Consider the following 20,426-nt stretch of genomic DNA (forward strand, 5'->3'; position numbering starts at 1 on the left):
AGTTTATCCTGTTGGAATGAGGAACTTAAACGTGGAACTTTTCCTTGTTGGGGATGCATCAGAAGATCAGCTTCAAATTGAAGTCCCAGTAAATGAGGTTGTAGAGCAGGTAGACAAAAGAGTAACAAGCCACTGGATGGTATTCATGCAAGACTTCTGGAGAAATTTGAGTCTGAAAGAGCTGAGCCACTGCCTGTGATTTGCAATGCCTTACAATTGCTTTGATACAAGAAGATTGGAAGGTAGTTAATGTGATGCCAGTTTTTAGAATGATTTTGCGATCTGGGAAACTGTGGGCTAGTAAAGAAGATACACCTAGCAGGCAAGCTAATAAACATTACTCTAAAGAACAGAATTAGTGCGTGTGTGGACAATTAAGATATACTGAGGAAGAGTTAACACTACTGTTGTTAAGGGATATCACACTTTATAAATCTTAGAAGGGGTCAACAAGCGTATTGACAAAGGAGATCCAACGGCTATAGTCTGCTTGGATTTCCAAGGCACGTTTGTAAAGGTCACTCATCCCAGGCTGTTAAAGTCGTGAATCTTTTGTTGGATCAAAGGGAAGTTCCTGAAATTATGAAGCAGCTGGGTAAAGATAGGACACAAGGATTAGCATGAAATGCCCACTTTTCACAGGGTTATTTTTTCAGATTTGTGTGTATCCATGAATGACATGAAAAAGGGGGGTAAATAATGAGGTAACAAAGTATGACGACAGTAATCGTTTGGGGGAGCAAACGAAAAGCTGTATGCGGAGATTTGCAAAAGGTTTTCACAATATCCAATGACTAGGTGTTAAAATTGTGGGTGAAATTTGATGTAGATAAATGTGAAATGCACTCAGGAAAAGCAATTCTAGTGTTACGTTTGCAGTGATGGAGCACTGAGTTTACTATTTTCATGCAAGAGTGAGGTCTTGGGGTTATAATGGATAGCTTAATTCTCAGTACCAGTAAAAATGCCAATCAAATGTTAGTAATTAGGGAAAGAATAGATAATAAAATGAGAAACAGTATTGTAAATCCATGCTATGCCTGTATTTTGAACGTCATGTGTTGTCCTTGATTGTCCATTCCCATTTCAGAAACGACATAATCGAACTGGAAAAGATTCAGAAAAGGGCAGCAAAGACAATCAAGGGTATGGTGTGGATTATATGTGAGGAGACATTTAAATAGATAGGGATTTCTCAAGTACGGAAAAGAGATGATTAGGGAAAGGTACAACAGCTATCTATAAAATCATGAATTTTCTCTGTGATAAGAGCCGCATGGAGAAAATGAAGAGGAAAGAATATTTCATTATCTCTTTCAAAACAGAATATAGATGTCAAATGAAACTAGCAAGTGGCAAGTTTCAAACAAACAAACAAAAGCCAGCACTTTCTCATGTAACACAGAGTTAAATTATGGAACTCCTTGACATAGCGTACTATGGCTGCTAAAAGTTTTCTTTGGTTTAAAAAGTGAACAGATGAATAGAAGAAAACTCCTTTGAAGATGGCTAAATACAGAGGCAGTGTCTCTGTCTCAGGAACTACTTGAGGTGTAAGTTGCAGGACGCTAGGACAAGTACTCTGGGAAAAAATCACTGCTGTTTCCCCTGTTCTTTCCTACACATCCACTCCCACTTTAGGGACAAGCTGATACCCATTCCATAAAAATACTAAATGCCTACTTTTCCACCGCCCCCCAAAATGAAGAAGAGAGTGAAGAAAAGAAACAAGGGAGGAAAAAAAGACAGTCATTGAGGTGTGTGTGGGGGGCAGTGGAAAAGGAAAAAATAAGAAACGAGAACAAGGTAAAGACTAGCAGACTAAAAACAGGAAAAGAGGGAACCAGAGAGGAAGACTGAGCAGAGCACCCCTGTATTTCCATGGTATCCAGGAACTGGTGGATGCTTCCTAGTGATGCCCTGCCCAGAACAAGGGAACAGAAATAACACTGCCAGTTGCTGGGATCTTGGGTTTTCCTTCTCAGAGAGCTGGTGATAGCCAACTTGCTGAGAAATTGGGAAGCTGATAAAAAGGACCCAGAATTTAGTAGATCTTGGGATGGAAACTGTACAAGTTGAGATGTGAGAAGTGCAGCCAGACTCTTGATAACAGCTTCTGGAGGAGTCAGAAGACTGGCAGGCTCGATGTACAGAGGTGCCAGTCTTCCTGTCATTGCATAAGAGACATGAGTCAGGGGGTCCTGTGAACATACTTGTGCCTTCTGCTTGATGGAGGATTTTTCCAGCTGGTGTTCCCAGTGGTCAATGGAATTAGCTCAGACTAGAAACTGGCCACCAGGGTTCCTCATCTTCTCCTGACAAAGAGTGGTCCTACAACCATGTATCGTTTTTGGGTGGAAGGGGGAGGAAGCTGAGCAATCGATGCATGAATGTGTAGAGGTGTTCTCAAGGAGGGTCATCAGGTTGTTCAAAGTTTACCGAAGTGGTGTGTGAGTTGGACAGGGAGTTACAGGTCAAGGCCTCAGAGGTATCTCCATGGAGCTAGGTGTTGGAGGAGACTACCCTCCTGTGGGACTTGCCTGAGGTAAGAGATGTGGGGTTGACCCAGACTCACTGACCATAGACCCCGTGGTCTCCAGTTTTAACGATGCTGCAAAGATGATCCTTCCATGCAGTGATGAGGGTTCTGCCTGCACTTGGAGGTGAGCGTTGTTCAGCTGGAGCTCAACAGGGAGATTCCACCTTGCTGGTGATCATGAGGGACTCGATTGCTCTAGAGAGCTTCCAGGTTCTGAGGAGGGCCTTGTAAAACACCAGTAGTTCAAGAGGATCTTGTGAGAGGCCTCTTGGACCACTGGTGTAGAATGACAGACATCTCAGAGATTGTGGGGGAAGGCACATACCAGGACAGTCCAGGCTAGACCGTCTGAACCATAAAAGACCATCCAGAAGTCCGGTACTTTCTCCTGGAGGCTGGTCAGCGTTGCAAGGATAGGGCACAGGGTGTTGATGCAGTATTGAAGCATGGTCAGCACTCATTTGTTGATGACGACCAGAAGCCTTCCTGAAGGAAAAGTTGCTGCATCATTTCTGACCACCTCTTCAGCTATATAGACACCTTGACCTCCCTCTTATCCCAGCTAGTAGCCCAAAAGTGGCTACTAGCACAGAAGGGGTGTGAGAAACCTGCTTGGCCAGCAGTGGTGGTGCCAGTGGCACCAGCAGTGCTGTATACCAGCAAGTTCTATAGACAGAGCTGTGGTCCCCATGGTACAGGGAAGCACTCTGCCCTCTGGGTCCCCTTCCCTCCTTGAACAGGGCCCTTACTGATGAAGATGAGGCCGTAATCTGCCATGACAAGGGTCAGGTGCACCTTCTTCCCAGAGCAGCGAGTCTTCAGCAGGTGGCACAGCTTGTCCCTCAGCATGATGGGTCTGAGGAGCCTGCAGACTTGTGTGAGTTGATGGTCCTTGTAGTGCCCAAAAGCCTGTGAGCTGGAACGTTTCTGTCCTTCTCCTGCTAAGTAAAGGGGCAGGGCTGGGGGCCCAGTGCTGGCAGCTCTGCTTGGTGAGCTCAGCCCCTGCAGTCTCAGTGCCAGCAGGCCTTTGTCATTTTCCCCAGTTGCTCAGGAAGCTGTGATTCTCTGTCTGGTAAGGACATTTGAAACCCTGCTGGTGGCTTTCTAGGATTGGGAACAGTTTCTCTCTTGTTGCCCTGTACATCTGAAGGAAGCCAAGGCATTCTTGGCAGCTGCACTAGGTCACTATCATGAAAAGAATGGATTGGTAAGGTAGTAGTCCCTCAAGCAGGGTCTGTGTCATCAAAGGTAGTGGCCTGTCCCCACACTGGCCAAGGATCTCGAATTCAGTGTTGATTGGAGTGACCAAAGGTGCAAAGACGGGCGAACCATTCTGAGATCCCATAGCTTGGACCTTCACAGAGGAATGACAACAACGGCCTCATTCTTCCTAGCTAGCTGTGACCAGCCCTGCCCTTTTGGCTGTCTTTGAGGGTCCAACCATGATCTGAAGTGGCCTCCTCTGGGGATGTGGAGGAGGTCTGTCTTCTCTCAGGGGATCGAAGACGTTTGACCCACAGGTATGCTCTCCATATCTGTCCACAAGATGAGGGCTGTCAGTGGAGAGGGTTTGGGTCTCTAGGCAACTATGCAGAGAAGAAGGCATGAGAGGTAAAAATTTTTCCTTGTAAGCAGCCCTCTTCCTCCCTGTGTGGGGTTCCCCCAGGTGGGGTGGGTGACCACTTCCATCCTTCACTGGATGCTAATGGCCCTTTCCTGGTCCAGGTCCAGAAAGCAGTCAATTCAGAAGTGTCCCAGGCTCAGCAAAGGAAACCATTGAGGTTTCCATTGAGGAGCAGTGGATATACAAGATTTCTGATGTTGAATGATAAAGGGCTCTGCACCTCTCCATGCCACGTCCTGTCCCCACTGTCTGGATGGGGACTCACTTGCAGCGGGAGTTGTCCTTTGCAGCACTGCAGGGGCAGGCTGATGGGAAATACCAGCTTCTTCAGGGCAAACAAGGGAGGATAATGAGGAGAGTAGCATTGGGAAGAGGGGTGTGACGGAAGTTAGCATCACCTCTACACCCAGCACCTGGAGGGGCTTGAGGAGAATAAAGAGCCCCTCATTGAGAGCCCTTTACCCATTGCCTCCCATGGGGTGGCTTGTGCTGCCAGGAAGAAAACCTACTATGGCTTGGAGGCCGTTGTCTTGGTCTAGGGGATAAATCTGTCTGGGTTTCCAGTGTGGAAACACTTAGTTTTTTGGGGAAGGTGGTGAGAGGGAGGCAGCAGTCTCAGTGCCTCCTGGCTGGCTCTGACCATTGCAGCTGTTCCAAAACCAGATTCTTGATGGGCACGATGGCTGTGGTGAGAAGGATGTAGCTGCCTGATTGTATACTCTGGGGCTGCCAGACTGTGCCAGACCCCCATGGCTGAGGGGGGTGACAGGTAAGGAAAGTGGAGCCTGGAACTGATGGGCTGCACTACCCCCAGGTGTGGGTGTTTTGAGCAGAGTCATCTTCTACTTCCTCTGGCTCATCCTGATGTCTGGGGAATGGTAGCGGGCCCAGAGGTGCAGTAGTGGAATCCTGCCGTGGCCAGTTGACATTACCTTGGCAGAGGTGCTGCCCCCACCCCCACAGAGGGACTGAGAGTGTCCCTGGGGTCAGGGACCCCCATTCCTCCATCTGTCTCAGTGTCTCCACACAGGCAGGGCAATGGGGATGGGCATCTGGGTTGTTGTCTGGGTGTTTATATACAATAATGCTTGGGAGAGGGTCCAGGAGGGTGCAGGGGGCTGGAAGAGGGGAAGAGGCCCAAGGCCGCATGGGACAGGGCATGGAGCAGGGCTGGCCCAGGGATAGGCAGGGGCAGGAAAACAGAAAATGAAAAATGCATGGAAGAGCTGAGGAGGAAGGCAAAGCCTGGAGGGCTATGGTGTGAATGGGAGAGCCTGGGGAAAAGGAAAGGTGGGCTCCATCTGTATGTGTTTTTCGTATGTATAGCAACATCAGGAGAGGGAGGAAAAGGGTAAAGAGGGGGAGTAAGGTAGCAGGAGACCTCCGTGCTGTTCCCTCCCCAAGTCCTTCTGTGCGTTGCAGAACCAGAGGACAGAAGGAAGTGATGGAACCATGGCCCCTATTTCACCAGGTGGACATGGGGGGAAGGTAGGGTCCTCAGAGCCCTTGGGCTTCTGCTTTGTGCAGGGCTATGTTCCAGCTGCAAGTGGGGATGGAGGTGTCAGCAGCAGCCGTGGTGGCGGTAGTTCTGGGGGCAACAAGGCTAGTAATGCTTTTCCTGTTTCATGATGCAGGGAAGGGAGTTCAGAGGGAAAGGTGCTGTGATCGGCTGGTTGACTCACAAGGAGTATTTGGGATGGTTCTTCTTCCCCACCGGCAGAGATGAAACTACGGGACATAGATGGCACAACTAATGGCATTCTTGTGCTCTAGGACAGTGCCCATGTGACATGCTGGCCACAGAGATTAAAATTTAAACACATATGGAGAGCAGCATAGAAAATTGCCTGCTGCATATTACTTCTGTAATGTTGGCTATAGGCCAGCATAAAAGGGCTGCTACCTCGGTTCATATTGACATTTTCATACTTACTGTGCTGAATGAGGCCCCTGGGGACACATTCTCTGCACTTCAGAGAAGCAGTGAAGAATGAGGATAAACCCATCGCCGCTGTTCATGCTGGCTGATACTTGTTCTGCAAATGAGACAGGGCTTTGAGATTTTTTTTTAAAATTGTGTTAATTGGATGTATTTCGTTTTGCAGTACCTCTTTAGCCTAGATGACATGACTGTTTCCTAGAACAGAACTGCCTGTGTGTAACATTAGGCTCTTTGTTCATCTCCTTTTAGTTGGGAGGACATGGTATGCAGTAGCCTTTAGCACTGGTTTGAAAGTGATTCCAGTCAAGAAAAAAGATGTTGGTGTTGGAGCTTTGTTCGTTAATTCTATTTCCTAAACAGCTCTAAAAAGGGACCTACCTGCAGAAAGAGGCAGAATGGTCTGGAAAAGAATTTTGGTTACCCAAACCCAAAGCAAATATCCTGAGACCTGCCCATCTGATTCCTAATCTTACAGACATTTCAGAGCTGTAGATGTTTTAATTTTTGATCAAAAATTTCAGAGACATCTGTTTTGTGGAGACCAAGACATTTCTCTGCCTTGATGAGCACCAAACTGTTCAGTCCTATCTCACCCATGAAAACAGACTTGTCTGTTCATCTTCCACAAATGATGATCCTGTTGGTAGGTGCCAACAGCAGGTAACTAATTCCTATGCTTCCTCATGAAGTACAAGCTGGAATACTTACACAGTTATGTGAATAACTCAGGTTGATTGATTTCTCAGCTTTACCTGGGAGAATTTGGACACTTCCATCAGGTTCATCTCGGGGACAGCTCACCTGTTTATTCCTTTCCTTGGCATTGACCTTCTGGCTAGCTTTGAATGACTCTCTGTAAAGCATGCAGGGAAGAACAAGGTTTCCATGATTATGCTATCCATCCACCTGCCAGTCCTTCCCAGTAGCTTCAACTGCTTGTATTTCAATGACATTTGACAGGACACGATGATGTTGTGTTTGACAAAGATACTACACTCCCATGAGTACCATGAAAATTGATATCAGGGAAAGAACAATTTGAAGACTGATCATAATTACTGCAATTACATTTGTTGTTTTCTTAGTTGTTCAGGGAAAAGAAGGGAATGGAAAAGAATAATTGCACCATTTACTCTAAATATTGGCCTTTAACAACATTAACATTGGCTACCAATATCGAATGATAATTTTTCTACTCTCTGCTGGAAAGTAAAACTTGTGAAACAGAAGAAAGTTTGCTAACAGTGGATAATAGCGGTGCTGGAAATTCACTGTTTAATTAATATGTTTCTTCTGATGTTAGCTGGCATGACACATCAGAAGGCAATTGACACAAATGCATATTGGGTATATGGTGTACATCTTCACTGGCATCACGTCAGGAAGGAAAAAGCAGAATTTAAGACTCTAAAACCATATTAGTCTACTTAGTGTGGAACAAAATAGAGAAGACAAATTAGAGATGTTTAGCATCCAGCACAGAAGTTACAACAAAATAAATTATTAAAGGCTTCTGCATAGATGCATATACTTAATTCAAGCATGTACCTTGCTAAATGAACAAAATACAGGCACGGGTACCAATATACTATATCATATCAACTATATGTACTAGATAGCATCAATGAGTACAATTGAGGAGGAATTGAGAAAATATTAAGAGGAAACCTGAGGATAATGGACTTATTTAGATTAAGTAATAAGTAATTCAAAACCAGGTGAATTTATTATGATCACAGAAATGCAAAGAAACTGAAAATATGTCCAACTAAGACATGCTGTGTCTCCATGACAAATGAAAGTATGTGGCAAAATGAGCTACTGAAATAGGAAAAAAGTAATGATGTTAGATCAGCAAAGTGGGATACAGTCATCCAGATGGCTTCTTGGATTTTCCAGTGCATTTATCAAAATGGTCATTATTTCATATTGCTTGGGAATGCTTCAGTACACACATCTTCCAATTTCTGAGAGTCCAAAGTTACGATGCTCAAAAAAAAAATAAAAGGTGGAGAAAAGGGTATTCTCTTTCCCCCATCTTTTTTCCTCTTTAAATGTTTTTCATTTTTCTTATTTAGAAAGGCCCAACTTAAAAATAAATCTTGATTTTGACCTTAACAGTACTGTAACAGAAAGAGGGATGATACTTTTCCCCCAAAGGGTTAGAGGACTTGAATTGGAACATTACTTCAGTTGTGATGGAGACATCTTTTTCTGATGAGTGTTTGTCAGAGCTTTTTTAATCAAATTTGTGTTAAAAATACAAAGCAACCATGATCTGCAAATAGCGTCACTTAATGTATTTATGTATTTCAACTGCTTTGGTTTTATCTCACTGCTTTATGTCATTAGCTTTCTACTTGTTCTTCAGTCATCTACTGAGTCTTACAGAGCAAGGATGGAATTTATGATATTAAAAAACCCCCAAAACAAATAATAACATTTTTAAAAAAAATCAAGAAATCTTAAAAAAGTTCAATGAAAAAGAAAGCACTCTATATACTTTCTATACACACCATACAGAAACAATGACAAGGAAATCAGAAACCCAGTTATCTTTCAAATTTCATCATCTCATTTCATAACATTTCAATCAGAAATTCAGTAGCATGTGTTTGTAAAAATCCCACTTTAATTGGCTTTACGACCCACTCATGTTTAAAATGCTTATCAGCTCTATATGGAGAGGAATAAATACTGTTCTGTAAGAGGTGATTGATGATAGAATTACAAATGCAATAGTCATGATGATTAGCAGAAGCTGGAATGGAAGATGGATAAGAGAAAAGAAATGATATTGGAGCAGAAATGTACCGTTACAAAAGAAAAAAAGTGTACTAATTGAAGGGAGAAAGAGGTTGACAAGAGGTTGGATAAAAACAATACTAAAATATAATGTACTGCCTTCAGTTTCTCTTTTCTCACTTCACTGTCCATACTTCTTTCTGATTTTCCATATTTCTTTACTTCCATCTGTCAGAGCAGAACTTGATCTTTTATGTCTGTGGATTAATGTTTCTCTTGCTATTTCTAGCAAAGAGAAAAAGACCCACTAACCTTTATCTAACTTTCAATAAGAGAAAGTAACGGTGCCCCAGGCCCAATGCCAATTATAACCCAGAGATTTCCTTTTCAGCCACAGTGTGTGATGTTGTAACTCTTCAGCAGATATTACTGCGTTTAAAAGCATTTAACAGATATTGAAGAGTTATTTTCTCCCAATATATTTATTTATTTATTAGTACCTGTGAAACTGTTTAGACCAAGAATTTTCAATAATTATTCAGTCTTCATGACTATAGTGCATGCAAGGTCACATATTACTCATTCTCCTCCCTTGTCTAGATAGATGAGATATTTCAACTGGAGAAAAACCGTTAATAAGTAAATTTTGTAGGCCTTTAGTTCTGTGTGCTGTTATGCTCCTCAGGGCATGTGAAGATGGGCCTTTAGTGGGCTGATGGCTCCTATTATGGAACAGGTGTGGACTTTGAGACAAATAATTGTTTGATGTTAATGTTCTTCAACCATTCGATGCCACCATCTGCCAGAATAATACAAATATATTCCAGTCTAACACTTCATGGAAACCGTCAGTGGGCTAGCGGAACTGAGAGCAAAGGTTGAGTGTCATTTGCCAAACTTTGGGGCTGCCAGGTCGCATGTGCTGAGCACCAGACTCTCTGAGGTTGGTCTCCCTCTTTGGCTAGCGGGGGTGTCTTTGCAGAGCATTCGCAGAGCAGCGCTGCAGACTGTTTTGCACCGTGTGCCAGGATGTCTGTCTGGACTTACAGAAGGGCCACAGCACTACGCTCAGAAACAGCTGAGAGTACAGGAAAAAGACCTAGGGTAAACAGGGATGAAGTGGGCGTGACACTGTTACCTGCACTGAGGGCTTCTTCTGTACAGCTGCCTTCTGCTCTGGAGTGGTGGCATCTCTCCCGCCTCTGCAGCATCACTGTCTTGATCAGGTCTGTGGCAGGAATGCCCCAGCCCACGTGAAGCGTTGCAGATGGAGGGAAGGAGCAGGGGCTGCCTCTACAGGAAGAGGCAACTGGATCCCAGCATGCAGGGGCAGGCTCCCACTCTGCTCTTAACTCCCGTTTCATCCTCCCACTGACCTCTGTTGATCCCTCAGCTCAGCCTGATCACAGGGTCAGCCCCTCTGCTCCTTCCCATACTTGCCCTCTGTAGATTTGCACTTCCCGGCAGCGCCCCTATCTTCTCCCCTTTGCCCCTTCTCTGTTTAAGGGAGACCGAATACAAATGTATTTGATTCCAAGCCACAGCCAAACCTTATAGTTGATGCAGCTGGGTCTGACAATTAGGCTTTTTAGAGTTCTATCTGCGACTTCCCTTTGCTAGAGGTATTTCTAGCCCTAGAAGGTTTGCTTGGACCTCAAATCTAAGAGGTCTCCAGCCACGCTAGGAATGGACAACCCATGAGCTGGCCCACTAAGGCCTTGCCCCTCTTGCTTGAACCCATGCACCCCCCAAACCTCCCTCTCTCACTTTGCCCAGCTCAAGATGGCCAGTCCGATAGGTGGTAGTGCACTCTGCCACGGCTCTATGAAGCAAAACAGAAAGAAAATGTGGAAAAGAAAATGGCCCCAAGTTGCTCCAGGGGAGGTTTAGATTGGATGTTAGGAGAAACTGCTACACTGAAAGGGTTATCAAGCATTGGAACAGGCTGCCCAGGGAAGTGGTGGAATCGTCATCCCTGGAGGCATTTAAAAGACGGGTAGATGTGGTGCTTGGGGACATGGTTTAGTGGTGGCTTTTGTCAGAGTTAGGTTGATGGTTGGACTCGATGATCTGCAAGGTCCCTTCCAACCTAGGCAATTCTATGACTCTATGAAAAAAAACTGCTGCCAAATGGGGAGGCTGAAAGGTAATCACAGGTTGGGTAGAAGGTAGCAAAGAGGTGCCTAGGCTTTACGCAGCGATAAAAGAAGCGTTTGCTCAGGGTGGGCTAGTTATATCTGTCCTCCCCAGCCAGAGGGAGTGAGGGGCCCATCCCATACGGGCCCGCCACGACAGGATGTAGAGAAAGCCTTGGCCGCCCGGCCCTGGGAGCCTGCCGAGGCCCCGGGAGTGGACATGTCTCCACACCTGCTGAGAAGCTCTGGTCTACACCTTCAAGTGCCCTTATGTGCTAGCAGGGCTGAATCCGGCAGACACACAGAGGTGAGGCTGCTGCGGCTCCCTGCCCCCAGGTGCCGCCAGTAGCCGGGCTGAGCTCGTATTCCCAGTATGCACACACATAAACAGGCATACGCAGCACATATACATAAATATATATATATGTATACACACACATACATCTATGCACATATATGCCAGCCACACCGATCAGCACAGACAGACACGTTCGGCACTCACACAAACAGCACCAACAGCCGCCTCCTGCTCCTGTCTCTGGTTGATCACGATGGAGATCCACTGTGTGGGATCCAGCGTGGATCCCTCCCGTAGCAGGGCTACTCAGTCTGCCCAAGTAGCTGCTCCTGGATCCCAGTCTCCCCAGTTGCTGGCACCTGGACATAGCATCTCCTGAGGCCAAAGCCGCACTGCAGGGGCTGATACGGACCCCTTATTCACAGATACACACACAGAGCTCTGTGACCAGTCCCCTGATCCACCTAGTAGCCAACTCACAACTCACCCTGTGCTCTCATCCACAGGGGCACCCAGATCTGGCACCCAGATCACTTCGCCTTCATTTTGGCTTGTGATCATGCACTTTCGCACGCCCTTACTCGCTCCGGTTGATTTTACTCACTCCGATCTCTCCAGTTCCTGGCACTTAGACTTCCATCACGAAACACATGCGCCCAGAATAGAGCATCCTTCATGCCAGAAAGTAGTTTGAAATGGAATTTACCAAGAAAGCAGGACAGACTGCACAAAATAAGTGCAGGGCACGGCCAGGCAACTATACTGATCAATAACCTGTTTATGTGCTACCAGCCCCTTTTATCCCTTTATCTATTTTCTCACATTTGTTTCTTCCTAAACCACCTAGATCCCTCCCTTTCCCTGCCGTTGGTTCTTTCCCTAAACACCACATAAATCTTTAGTGCAATCCCCAAACATTCTTCTCCTGCATCCCATAATGGGTCCCATAGCCCTAGGCAGTAACCACCCCCCTCAGTTATGAAGCTGCTTCTGAAAGCCTGTCCCCCTGACTGATCTTGACGGGCTTTGTCCTGGTCCCTGAGGCTGAGGCTCTCCTGGAACAGTCCTGGGAGGGACCCAGACAGGGTGTTCCTTCTTGCGAGTACATAATTTGGGTTCCCACCTGCCGTTGTGCCCCTATGCTCTTCAGGGCTTGTGAAGATGGGCCTTTGGTGGGCTGATGGCTCCCGGGATGGGCCTGGGAGCAGCCCATCAGGGTGCTGTTTGGGCTCCCCCTCCTGCCATCGTCTCCCTGTGCTCCTTTGGGTGTGCAGATGAGCTTTTGTCACAAAACCTAACATTATGCCCTGCAAAGGGGGATTCCTGCAGAAGGGAGCCAAATAATCTGATCAGAATTTAACACAAATTCAGCTCTACACTCAAAGCTCAGGAATTAATCGTGGTTAGTAGCAATCACAATTAGAAATAAATAATTGAGCTCAGTAGGGGCAAATGTATGCATGTGCTTGTCGAGAAAATTGCTCAGTAAGATCACAACCTTGAAAAGTGGTCTTTGTTGTGTTCATCACAGCCACGTCCTTCTTCCTCCTGAAGTCTGTCTGTGTCTGACCTCTACGCTCACCTTTGTAGCATACAGTACAGGAACCTCCTTTTTCTTTTAAGTTCCCCGAGTTGCAGGAATCTGCAACTTGGGGAACAGCAACTTTAGTCAGCCTAGTCAGAGGCATATGGAAAATACTATTAAAGCACTGGGTTCTAATTATCCTGATGAACAGAAAAGTGTGTGAAGGGGAAAATATGCTTTGTTTCTTTGAGGAAGAGAGATCTTGCACAGCAGAAAATGATGGGGTGTGAAGGTGTGGTGGACACCAACTGAAATAGCATTCGCTTTCTGCTGGTTTTCATCTTGCCATGTTTAGCCTTTTTAAAGGAACAAATTATTTTTTTGCATTTTGAATTCTAGGTGATGAGCGCCTCGGGTTTCCCACCCATAAGCGCCCACATGCCTCCTGCAGGCCTGCGTAGGGTGGAGCACAGCATCTCATTTCTACCGGGGAAATGCAGTGATGAGCCAGTGAAAACGTGCCAGAGCTGCTAGAACGAACAAGGGGGTTTGCATATGTCTGTGGAGGAGAAATTTTCTATAAGGAGTAAATTACAAGCTGAAAGCTAACGAAAATAGAACAATTCAAGTTCAATGGCATGAAATAGACTACCAAATAGACGAGAGATTGCTGAATTGATCCCAGGAATAGATGATCATTTTGGCAGCTATATTTCTTGCCAGGTTCCAAAAGGCTCAGGTTTAACCACTATACAACCTTTCCTTCATGACATGGGAGCAAACAACTTTTAATGGAGTTTGAGGGTGGCACAAAGGCTGAAGGCACAGTAAATCGCTAACTGGACAGAGCAGTTACACCATGCAGTCCTGGTTACTTGGGTGACTATTTAAAGTGTGCTACTTGGCATTTGGTTTCACTTTTAGTGCAATTTAATCTTATTTAGTGATCTTATTTTTAATCTTTATTCTTTGAATTTTATAATTTCTATTTTATGTGTTAGTACTTAATTTTACTTGATCCTTTAAGTGGTATTAAAATGCATCTAAAATCAAATGGCAGAGAGTCTACATTTGAATGGGTGACAATCCCAGAAAGCTGTGCAAGGTGCATAGGGATCTGAGTGAACAAACAGCTGAATGTGAGAATCTACTGCAAGGTTATGGCACAATGGGTTAATGTGATGAGGAGCAGCAAGTTTTATTAGCAGAATGGACGAGAGCAGTACTGCATTACTGTGTATGCTTTTATGTCCACATTTTGAGATGTCTTTTTAAAAGAGACACAGATTTATTAAGGGGTCTGGAAAAATTCTCTAGAGTAAGAAACCTAAAGATCTCAGTCTGTTTAGTTTGTCAAGAAGGAAAGCAAGTGTGTGAATAACTTTGCTGAAACATAATGTCAGATATTAAAAAGGTCTTAATCTTGCTGAGAACAGCAAATAAAGGGCACCAGCAGCTCAAAGCTGATGTCAGATCAATTCAAATGACAACGGAGAAATGCCTTTTTAAGTGACGATGGTTTAATATTAGATCAGGATATCAAAAGAGTTGGTTCTTTCTGTCACACATTACGACTAGATGCTTTTTTCTGAGAAGCTGTGCTTTAGCCTAGCATACATTATGCTTGAGAAGAACACAAATGATTGGTCTTCATATGGAGATAACTGTATGAAATGTAATAGTTGATGATGTACAGGTGGTCTGATTAAAATAGGAAGGTCTGATTTAAGGCTATTGTGGCCTTACACTCGGTGATGCTCCTGTACGCTGAGCTGACTTGGCTTAAGACTGCTAGAACAAATTGTAGTGGTGTTCAGAAGCCTGACTAGATGTGTTCCCGCAGGAAACGAGGTGATTGCGGTAGACTGGAAGGGGCTGAAAGATGTGGACCAAATCAACATGGACAGCACCAGTTCACTGCATGGCAGCAGCTTCCATCGACCTTCCACTGAGGTGAGTACCTGTCCCAGACTCTCTTATCTGGGGCGATCAGAAAGTTTCAGTACTTTCTGAGTTCAGAAATGGGTGTTGTGCGTCCCTGGGGCATCATCTGGGAGAGGACCAGAATGCCAGCGTGCACCCGAGGATGGGGCTTTCATACCTGTGCAGTTTGGCTTGCATTGAAGAGGGTAGAGTCACTCCCTTCAGAGTATCCATAGCGAATAAGAATTTGCAAATGGAAGGGCCTTTAACCACTCATGGCTGAAGTAGAACGGAGCATGGATAAAACTGTGGCAGTTCTGCCAAGCCTGTAGGTCTGCATTCCTTGAATAATGGATTCATTGAAATGTCCAACACTATGCCTGTCCCAGCGTCTGCAGCACAGCCATAAAATCTTTTGAAGAATCTCATTTGTCTCCATTTTGATTTTTAGGGATGCATTTACTAGTAACTCACTGCCGATTGATTTCCCGTGCAGTATCTTAGGGGCTGGTTCATTTGCTCTTCTGAATTGTTGCAGCTTCTGCAATCTTAAGTACCTGATTTTTCAGATCTGTAAGGTTCAGGGTATGCAGTCATGATTAGTAAAAAGGTCAAAGCTATTTTAAACACATAATATTTGAGAAATCACAAATAACGTTCACAAATAACAAATAACATACAATTTGCAAAGCCTTCCAAAGTGCTAATGTACAGGTATTTTTATTTCCTTATTATACCTTGCTGGCTTGGAATGTAACTCCAAGAAACTCTGAGTTTCACAGAATCCTGGCAGAAAATGCGGGCCCCAACCTCGTATGGATAATTCAGTTAAATAAAATGCAGATCTAAAAGTCAATGAGCATAAACTATACCTCAGAGACCATTTTGATTTATGTGAATAGATACCATACGTGTAATTGATTCATCTAAGTTTTCCTGAGCGTCCACATCCCAAACCCAAGAGGTTGAGGTGTGAGTCCTCCCAGCTGAAGGAAATGCACTGCAATTGGTACTGTAATGGTCGATATGGGCAATGGATCTGTTTTGCAAGGGGAAAGTGGGTCAGAGTGGACAAACTGAAAGACTACAAGGGAAAATAATTTCAGCAGGAAATAATTCTGTAACTTGCTGTATTATCCTCAAAATACATAGGGAGCGTAGCTCCTCCTTGTGTTAGCCTCAAAGCGATGCAGCTCCCATGCAGGGGTGCCAGCATTGCAACATTTAGCAAAGAGCTGTTTGAAGCCTTATGGAAAGGTGTTTGTTTTTCTCTCTCCTACTCTCTATATCATCCTATTTGCTGTTGTACCTTCAAACACCGTGATACCTACAGACACCGTAATCAACAGCAGGGAATGAAACCAGCTCGAAAGACCCAAGTTTTTTTGATACACCAGATAAAGTACTGGCTGTTGATTATGGCAAACTACTAGCGAGATGCGTGGTCGTTTGCAACTTGAGTGTTACACTAACATGATGTCCTTCTTTGCTTTCTTTAGCAAACACGGACAGATTTCTCCTGGGATGGTATCAATGTGAGTATGTGCCACACCACTGTTCAAATTTCTAGTCATAGGAAGACCAGGACTTGTTTGCCATTGGATGCTGTGGCGGCCAGAATGGAAACATGACTGAAAGTCTTTAGTGCCACTGAAATTCTGGGAATTGTCTAAGATTCAGAGGATGGTGATGAATTTTTGTTTACCTCTGGGTCTTTTGCTGTCTGGCAGGTATTTAGATCTGCAGGTGGCTATTAAATTGCCTTTGTCCTCTTTGGGACAAATGCATGTCATTTCATAGGTTCTCTTTTTGAGATTTATGGGCACGGCTAGATGAAAAAGGTGTCTGTCCACAGTAGTCTTTGATTAGAGCATCATTTGATTTTCTCCAGGAGTTTGGGAGAAATGTATCCCTCATTTGCAGTTGCATACAGAAGTAAAAGAATTCTTAATGTCCCCTGGGGAAGATGGTCAGCACCAGTTAACTTCAGTTAACAAGTGGAAGAAGAAATAAGCAGACCTTTTAATAACACATGAAAAACTGCCATGAAAAAATATGATTTTATTTTTTTTCTTTTTCACTAATGCAAAATCAGCATCCGGAAAAGGGAATTATGCATGTTAGTGCTACCAAATTATTTTTTCTGCTCTGGAGGCCTAAAAAACCGTGTTCACATAAATTAGCTTTGATGTTTTTTTTACGCTTGGAAAGGCAGCTTCTTATAGTTGCATTTTTGGTATTATAAACATTTTCAAATTTGAGATACTTTCAAAACTTTTAAATGGTGGTCATTTTCTGGTTCTCTGTGGTTTGAAAGCGCAACTAACCCTCACCCTACTGACAACTCTTTCATTGTGACACTTATGGCTTGGGATCTTCTGCCTGTTGTGTAGGAAAATGATGGTGCATTGCAGCAACTGTCTAGGAGAAATTTGTCAGGTTTTCCCTCACTGCACTTCTATGGAGCTCAAATAAACGTACACGAAGTCATGTTTCCTTAGAGATAGTACTTACCTGCAGTTTCCCATTTTCCAACCCATTCTGAATCCATGGGGCTCTGTCATAATGCAGCTCTTTCTCTGTCTTAGTGTAATTCTTCTTTGGTATCAAAGCTGGCTCATGAATTTCCTTCCCTTCCCATTCATTCCTGCCTTCATGTCATAGCTCTCCAACCTCGTAGTGGCAGAGACCTTCTGCAGTTTGCTTTCTTTTCTGGAATGTTTCCATGAGGTGGCTCACAGCACAGGCCTCAGGCTGTCTTGAAGCAAATGGGTGGATACTGAACAGCAGCACCCAGGCAAGAATGACCAGTGGGGACATAATGGACATTCTTCAACCAGCTTCATCACCAAAGAAAATGCATCATGGAACAAGGGCTGCATTCTCAGCTACACCTTTCGCTTTTTAGTGTTCTTCCCGTGCTTTCTGCAGCTCACGTGTTACACGCAGACATTCCTGGCTCCAAAGTTACAGGATGCCTTAGGTGCTGCATTTGCACTCAATTTCCAGAGAAACTCACCTCTTATATTTTGGCAATTGACTGGGATTATATGCAGTTCGACATCTTTACAATGCCTTCCTTTGCCTCCAACTATTTGTCTAGTTATTGCTCCTCTTGCGTTTCATGAGATTTGTGTCTGTGACCAAATGTCAGGATTTAAAATTTCCAGTGTCATGGTCACTACTGTTGAGTATCTTTGTGTTTGAAACATGCTGGGCTTGATTTTCAGAGAGGTTGAAATGAAGAGCAGAAGCAATGCTTGTGTAGCCCTTGTGAAAATTAAGCCTCATATGCAATGCCTGGCATCTCTGAAGAAGCCGGATGAATTCATCTTGAGGGACTGTGTTTTATGATGGTGTTTGTGACTGCTGCCTGTCCCAATAGTTTCCTGTCCTTGTTATTCAGGGACTGAGGATGAACATAGAAAATAGAGTAAAGGAAATTGAGCAGAACTGTTAAGCATTTCTTTACAGGTACTTGTAGGTGCTTGAAACAGGATGCATCACTGATACACAGTCATGTTCATTTTGTTAAGACCTTGTGAGAAGAAATGAAAACCAAAAGTAACATATAAAAATTAATATCTGTGATATGATGCATATATGATGCAATACTGTGTCTCGCTTATCACATTGTCAGCTCCCCACCGTAAGCTCCCTGAATCGTCCATCAGCCATGTCCTGCATCTCTAACAAAGAGTTGGGAACAGTGCAGCATGTCTATGGAGGACTGGCAGCAGCCAAAGGGAGGCTTCTCACAGCCTGCTTCTGCCTCTCCCACTGACCTTGCCTCACTCAGTCCCAACGCTATGCAACATCCAGTCCTGGTTAAATACCCTCTCATTTTTCCTTCCCTTCTTTCGCTCTTTTTCTTGTTGCTTGCTTCTGCTCCTCATCTTCCCCCTACCTTCTGGAATCCTTATACTGATTTCTCACTTGAATTCACTTCCTTTTCCCCTTCCTGTATATCATTTCTTCATATTCTCTCTCTTTTCAGCTCTCCATGGAAGATACGACCTCCATCCTCCCCAAGCTGAAACGCAACTCCAATGCTTATGGGATTGGGGCTTTGGCTAAATCATCTTTCTCTGGTGAGGTCCTCAAAATTTGCGTTTATCCTTGGCAGTTTCTCTCCACAGGCCTTTGTGCTTCTTCCCATATCTCTCTGTTGCGCACCCCTTCTGTTCCTCCTATCTGACTCTTGCCTTTTCGAGGCCTTAGAGGAGTCTCCACCATGAGAAATCTTTTAGTTGTTGCCCTTTCAAAGAACAGATTTATCTTACTCCTGTTGGCTTCTTACCATGCACCCCAACTCAGACATCTTCAATTGCTTCCCCTCTTGGGTTTAACCACATTTTCAATTTCTTAGTTGGTTTACTTCCAGCTTCATCCTTCGTGCCCAACTCTGTCCTAAATGGATTCTAGGCAAGGAAGGAAACGGTCTTTCATATTTGGGGTTTCCTTTTTTCCCTGTTCTGAGAGCCAGTCCAAGGAAAGATGGGGAAACTCTCCTGGAAAATGATACAGTGAAAGATGGGAGACACCCAACCTCAGGCCTGAACCCTGTCAGAAAAGGAGGGGAGAAGCTTCACTTTCAAGAGAGGTAAACAGCACGGCAGACAACCCTGGAGCTGTGTAATAGCCCCTCCTTGTTTTCTAATGTCTGGCCCCTTAGGGATATCTCGCAGCATGAAGGACCATGTCACAAAGCCAACGGCTATGGGCCAAGGCCGTGTGGCTCACATGATTGAATGGCAAGGCTGGGGCAAAGCTAACAGCCAGCAGCAGCAGCACACGCATGAGACAGCACGCAAAGACGCTGATGCCTACTCAGACCTGAGTGATGGTGAAAAAGAAGCCCGGTTCCTTGCAGGTAGTGCTAACTTTTTGGCATGTGGATTGGATTGGTTGGGATGTCTCAGAGCAGAATTCCTGAGAGACCAAAGTGCAGGAACCTGAATAACACACTCAGGGGAGCCTGTGGGTGGTTTAGATGGCAGAAGGAGATGAGAGACTATGGTTGGAGGATTGCCAATGGAATGCAAAATGGAGAGGGTGAGGGCCGACTGTGGGTGCTGGGTGTTGCTGAGATAGGACAAGAGTGGGACAGTGTGACCAAGAGATGGGGTTAAAGAGGGTGGTGAGAAGTGGAGACTTTCACACATCTGTGATTCCCCTCCCCGTCTTCTTTGGCACAGGAGTGATGGAGCAATTTGCTATTTCTGAGGCAACTCTCATGGCCTGGTCCTCCATGGATGGTGAGGATGTGAGTGTAAACTCAAATCAGGAGAACCCTGCAGGCAACTACTCTGAGAACTATCAGGAGCTAATGGAGAGTCAAGGTAAGTTGCAGTGCCTCTTTCTGATCTCGAAACACCTCTTTCCTGGTCTTGTTGTCATGTTGCTCTCTTTCCCTCTACCCTGTTTCATTCTGTAGCCTCAATTTTTTGGATTGGGATCTGGCAGAGGCACCACCTCTTTGCGAAGCTGTCCAAGGAATCTAATCTTAACAGGGAGGCTTCAAAGCCCAGTTCCTTTGCTGTTTTTGGGCACAAGTGGGGGGAAAGCTACCAGCTCTTGCAGTCAGTTGTGGGTATAATCAAGTTCATCTACCCACTGCCTAGAATTACCTTTTCTCTTCACCTTCTGAAGGACTTATCTACCCTGTACAGTACAGTGCCATGCACAGGCAACC

General features: G+C 44.7%; 1 protein-coding gene across 3 annotated transcripts in view; it reads left to right on the forward strand.

Moving 5' to 3' along the window:
- The window catches only part of FAM131B (family with sequence similarity 131 member B), a 36,939-nt gene that overhangs the window by 7,699 nt on the left and 8,814 nt on the right, over positions 1–20,426 (forward strand). For 2 of the 3 annotated variants that reach the window (XM_063354070.1, XM_063354088.1), the window contains exons 2-6: positions 14,652–14,761; positions 16,231–16,266; positions 18,729–18,818; positions 19,394–19,604; positions 19,930–20,073. In XM_063354070.1, coding sequence (XP_063210140.1) covers positions 14,652–14,761; positions 16,231–16,266; positions 18,729–18,818; positions 19,394–19,604; positions 19,930–20,073 — 591 coding nt within the window. Of the gene's footprint in view, positions 1–14,651; positions 14,762–16,230; positions 16,267–18,728; positions 18,823–19,393; positions 19,605–19,929; positions 20,074–20,426 lie in introns of all 3 variants that reach the window. The other variant, XM_063354080.1, reaches the window with a different exon arrangement.

This window comes from Chroicocephalus ridibundus, chromosome 1, assembly GCF_963924245.1.
Source record: "Chroicocephalus ridibundus chromosome 1, bChrRid1.1, whole genome shotgun sequence".
NCBI lineage: Eukaryota > Metazoa > Chordata > Aves > Charadriiformes > Laridae > Chroicocephalus > Chroicocephalus ridibundus.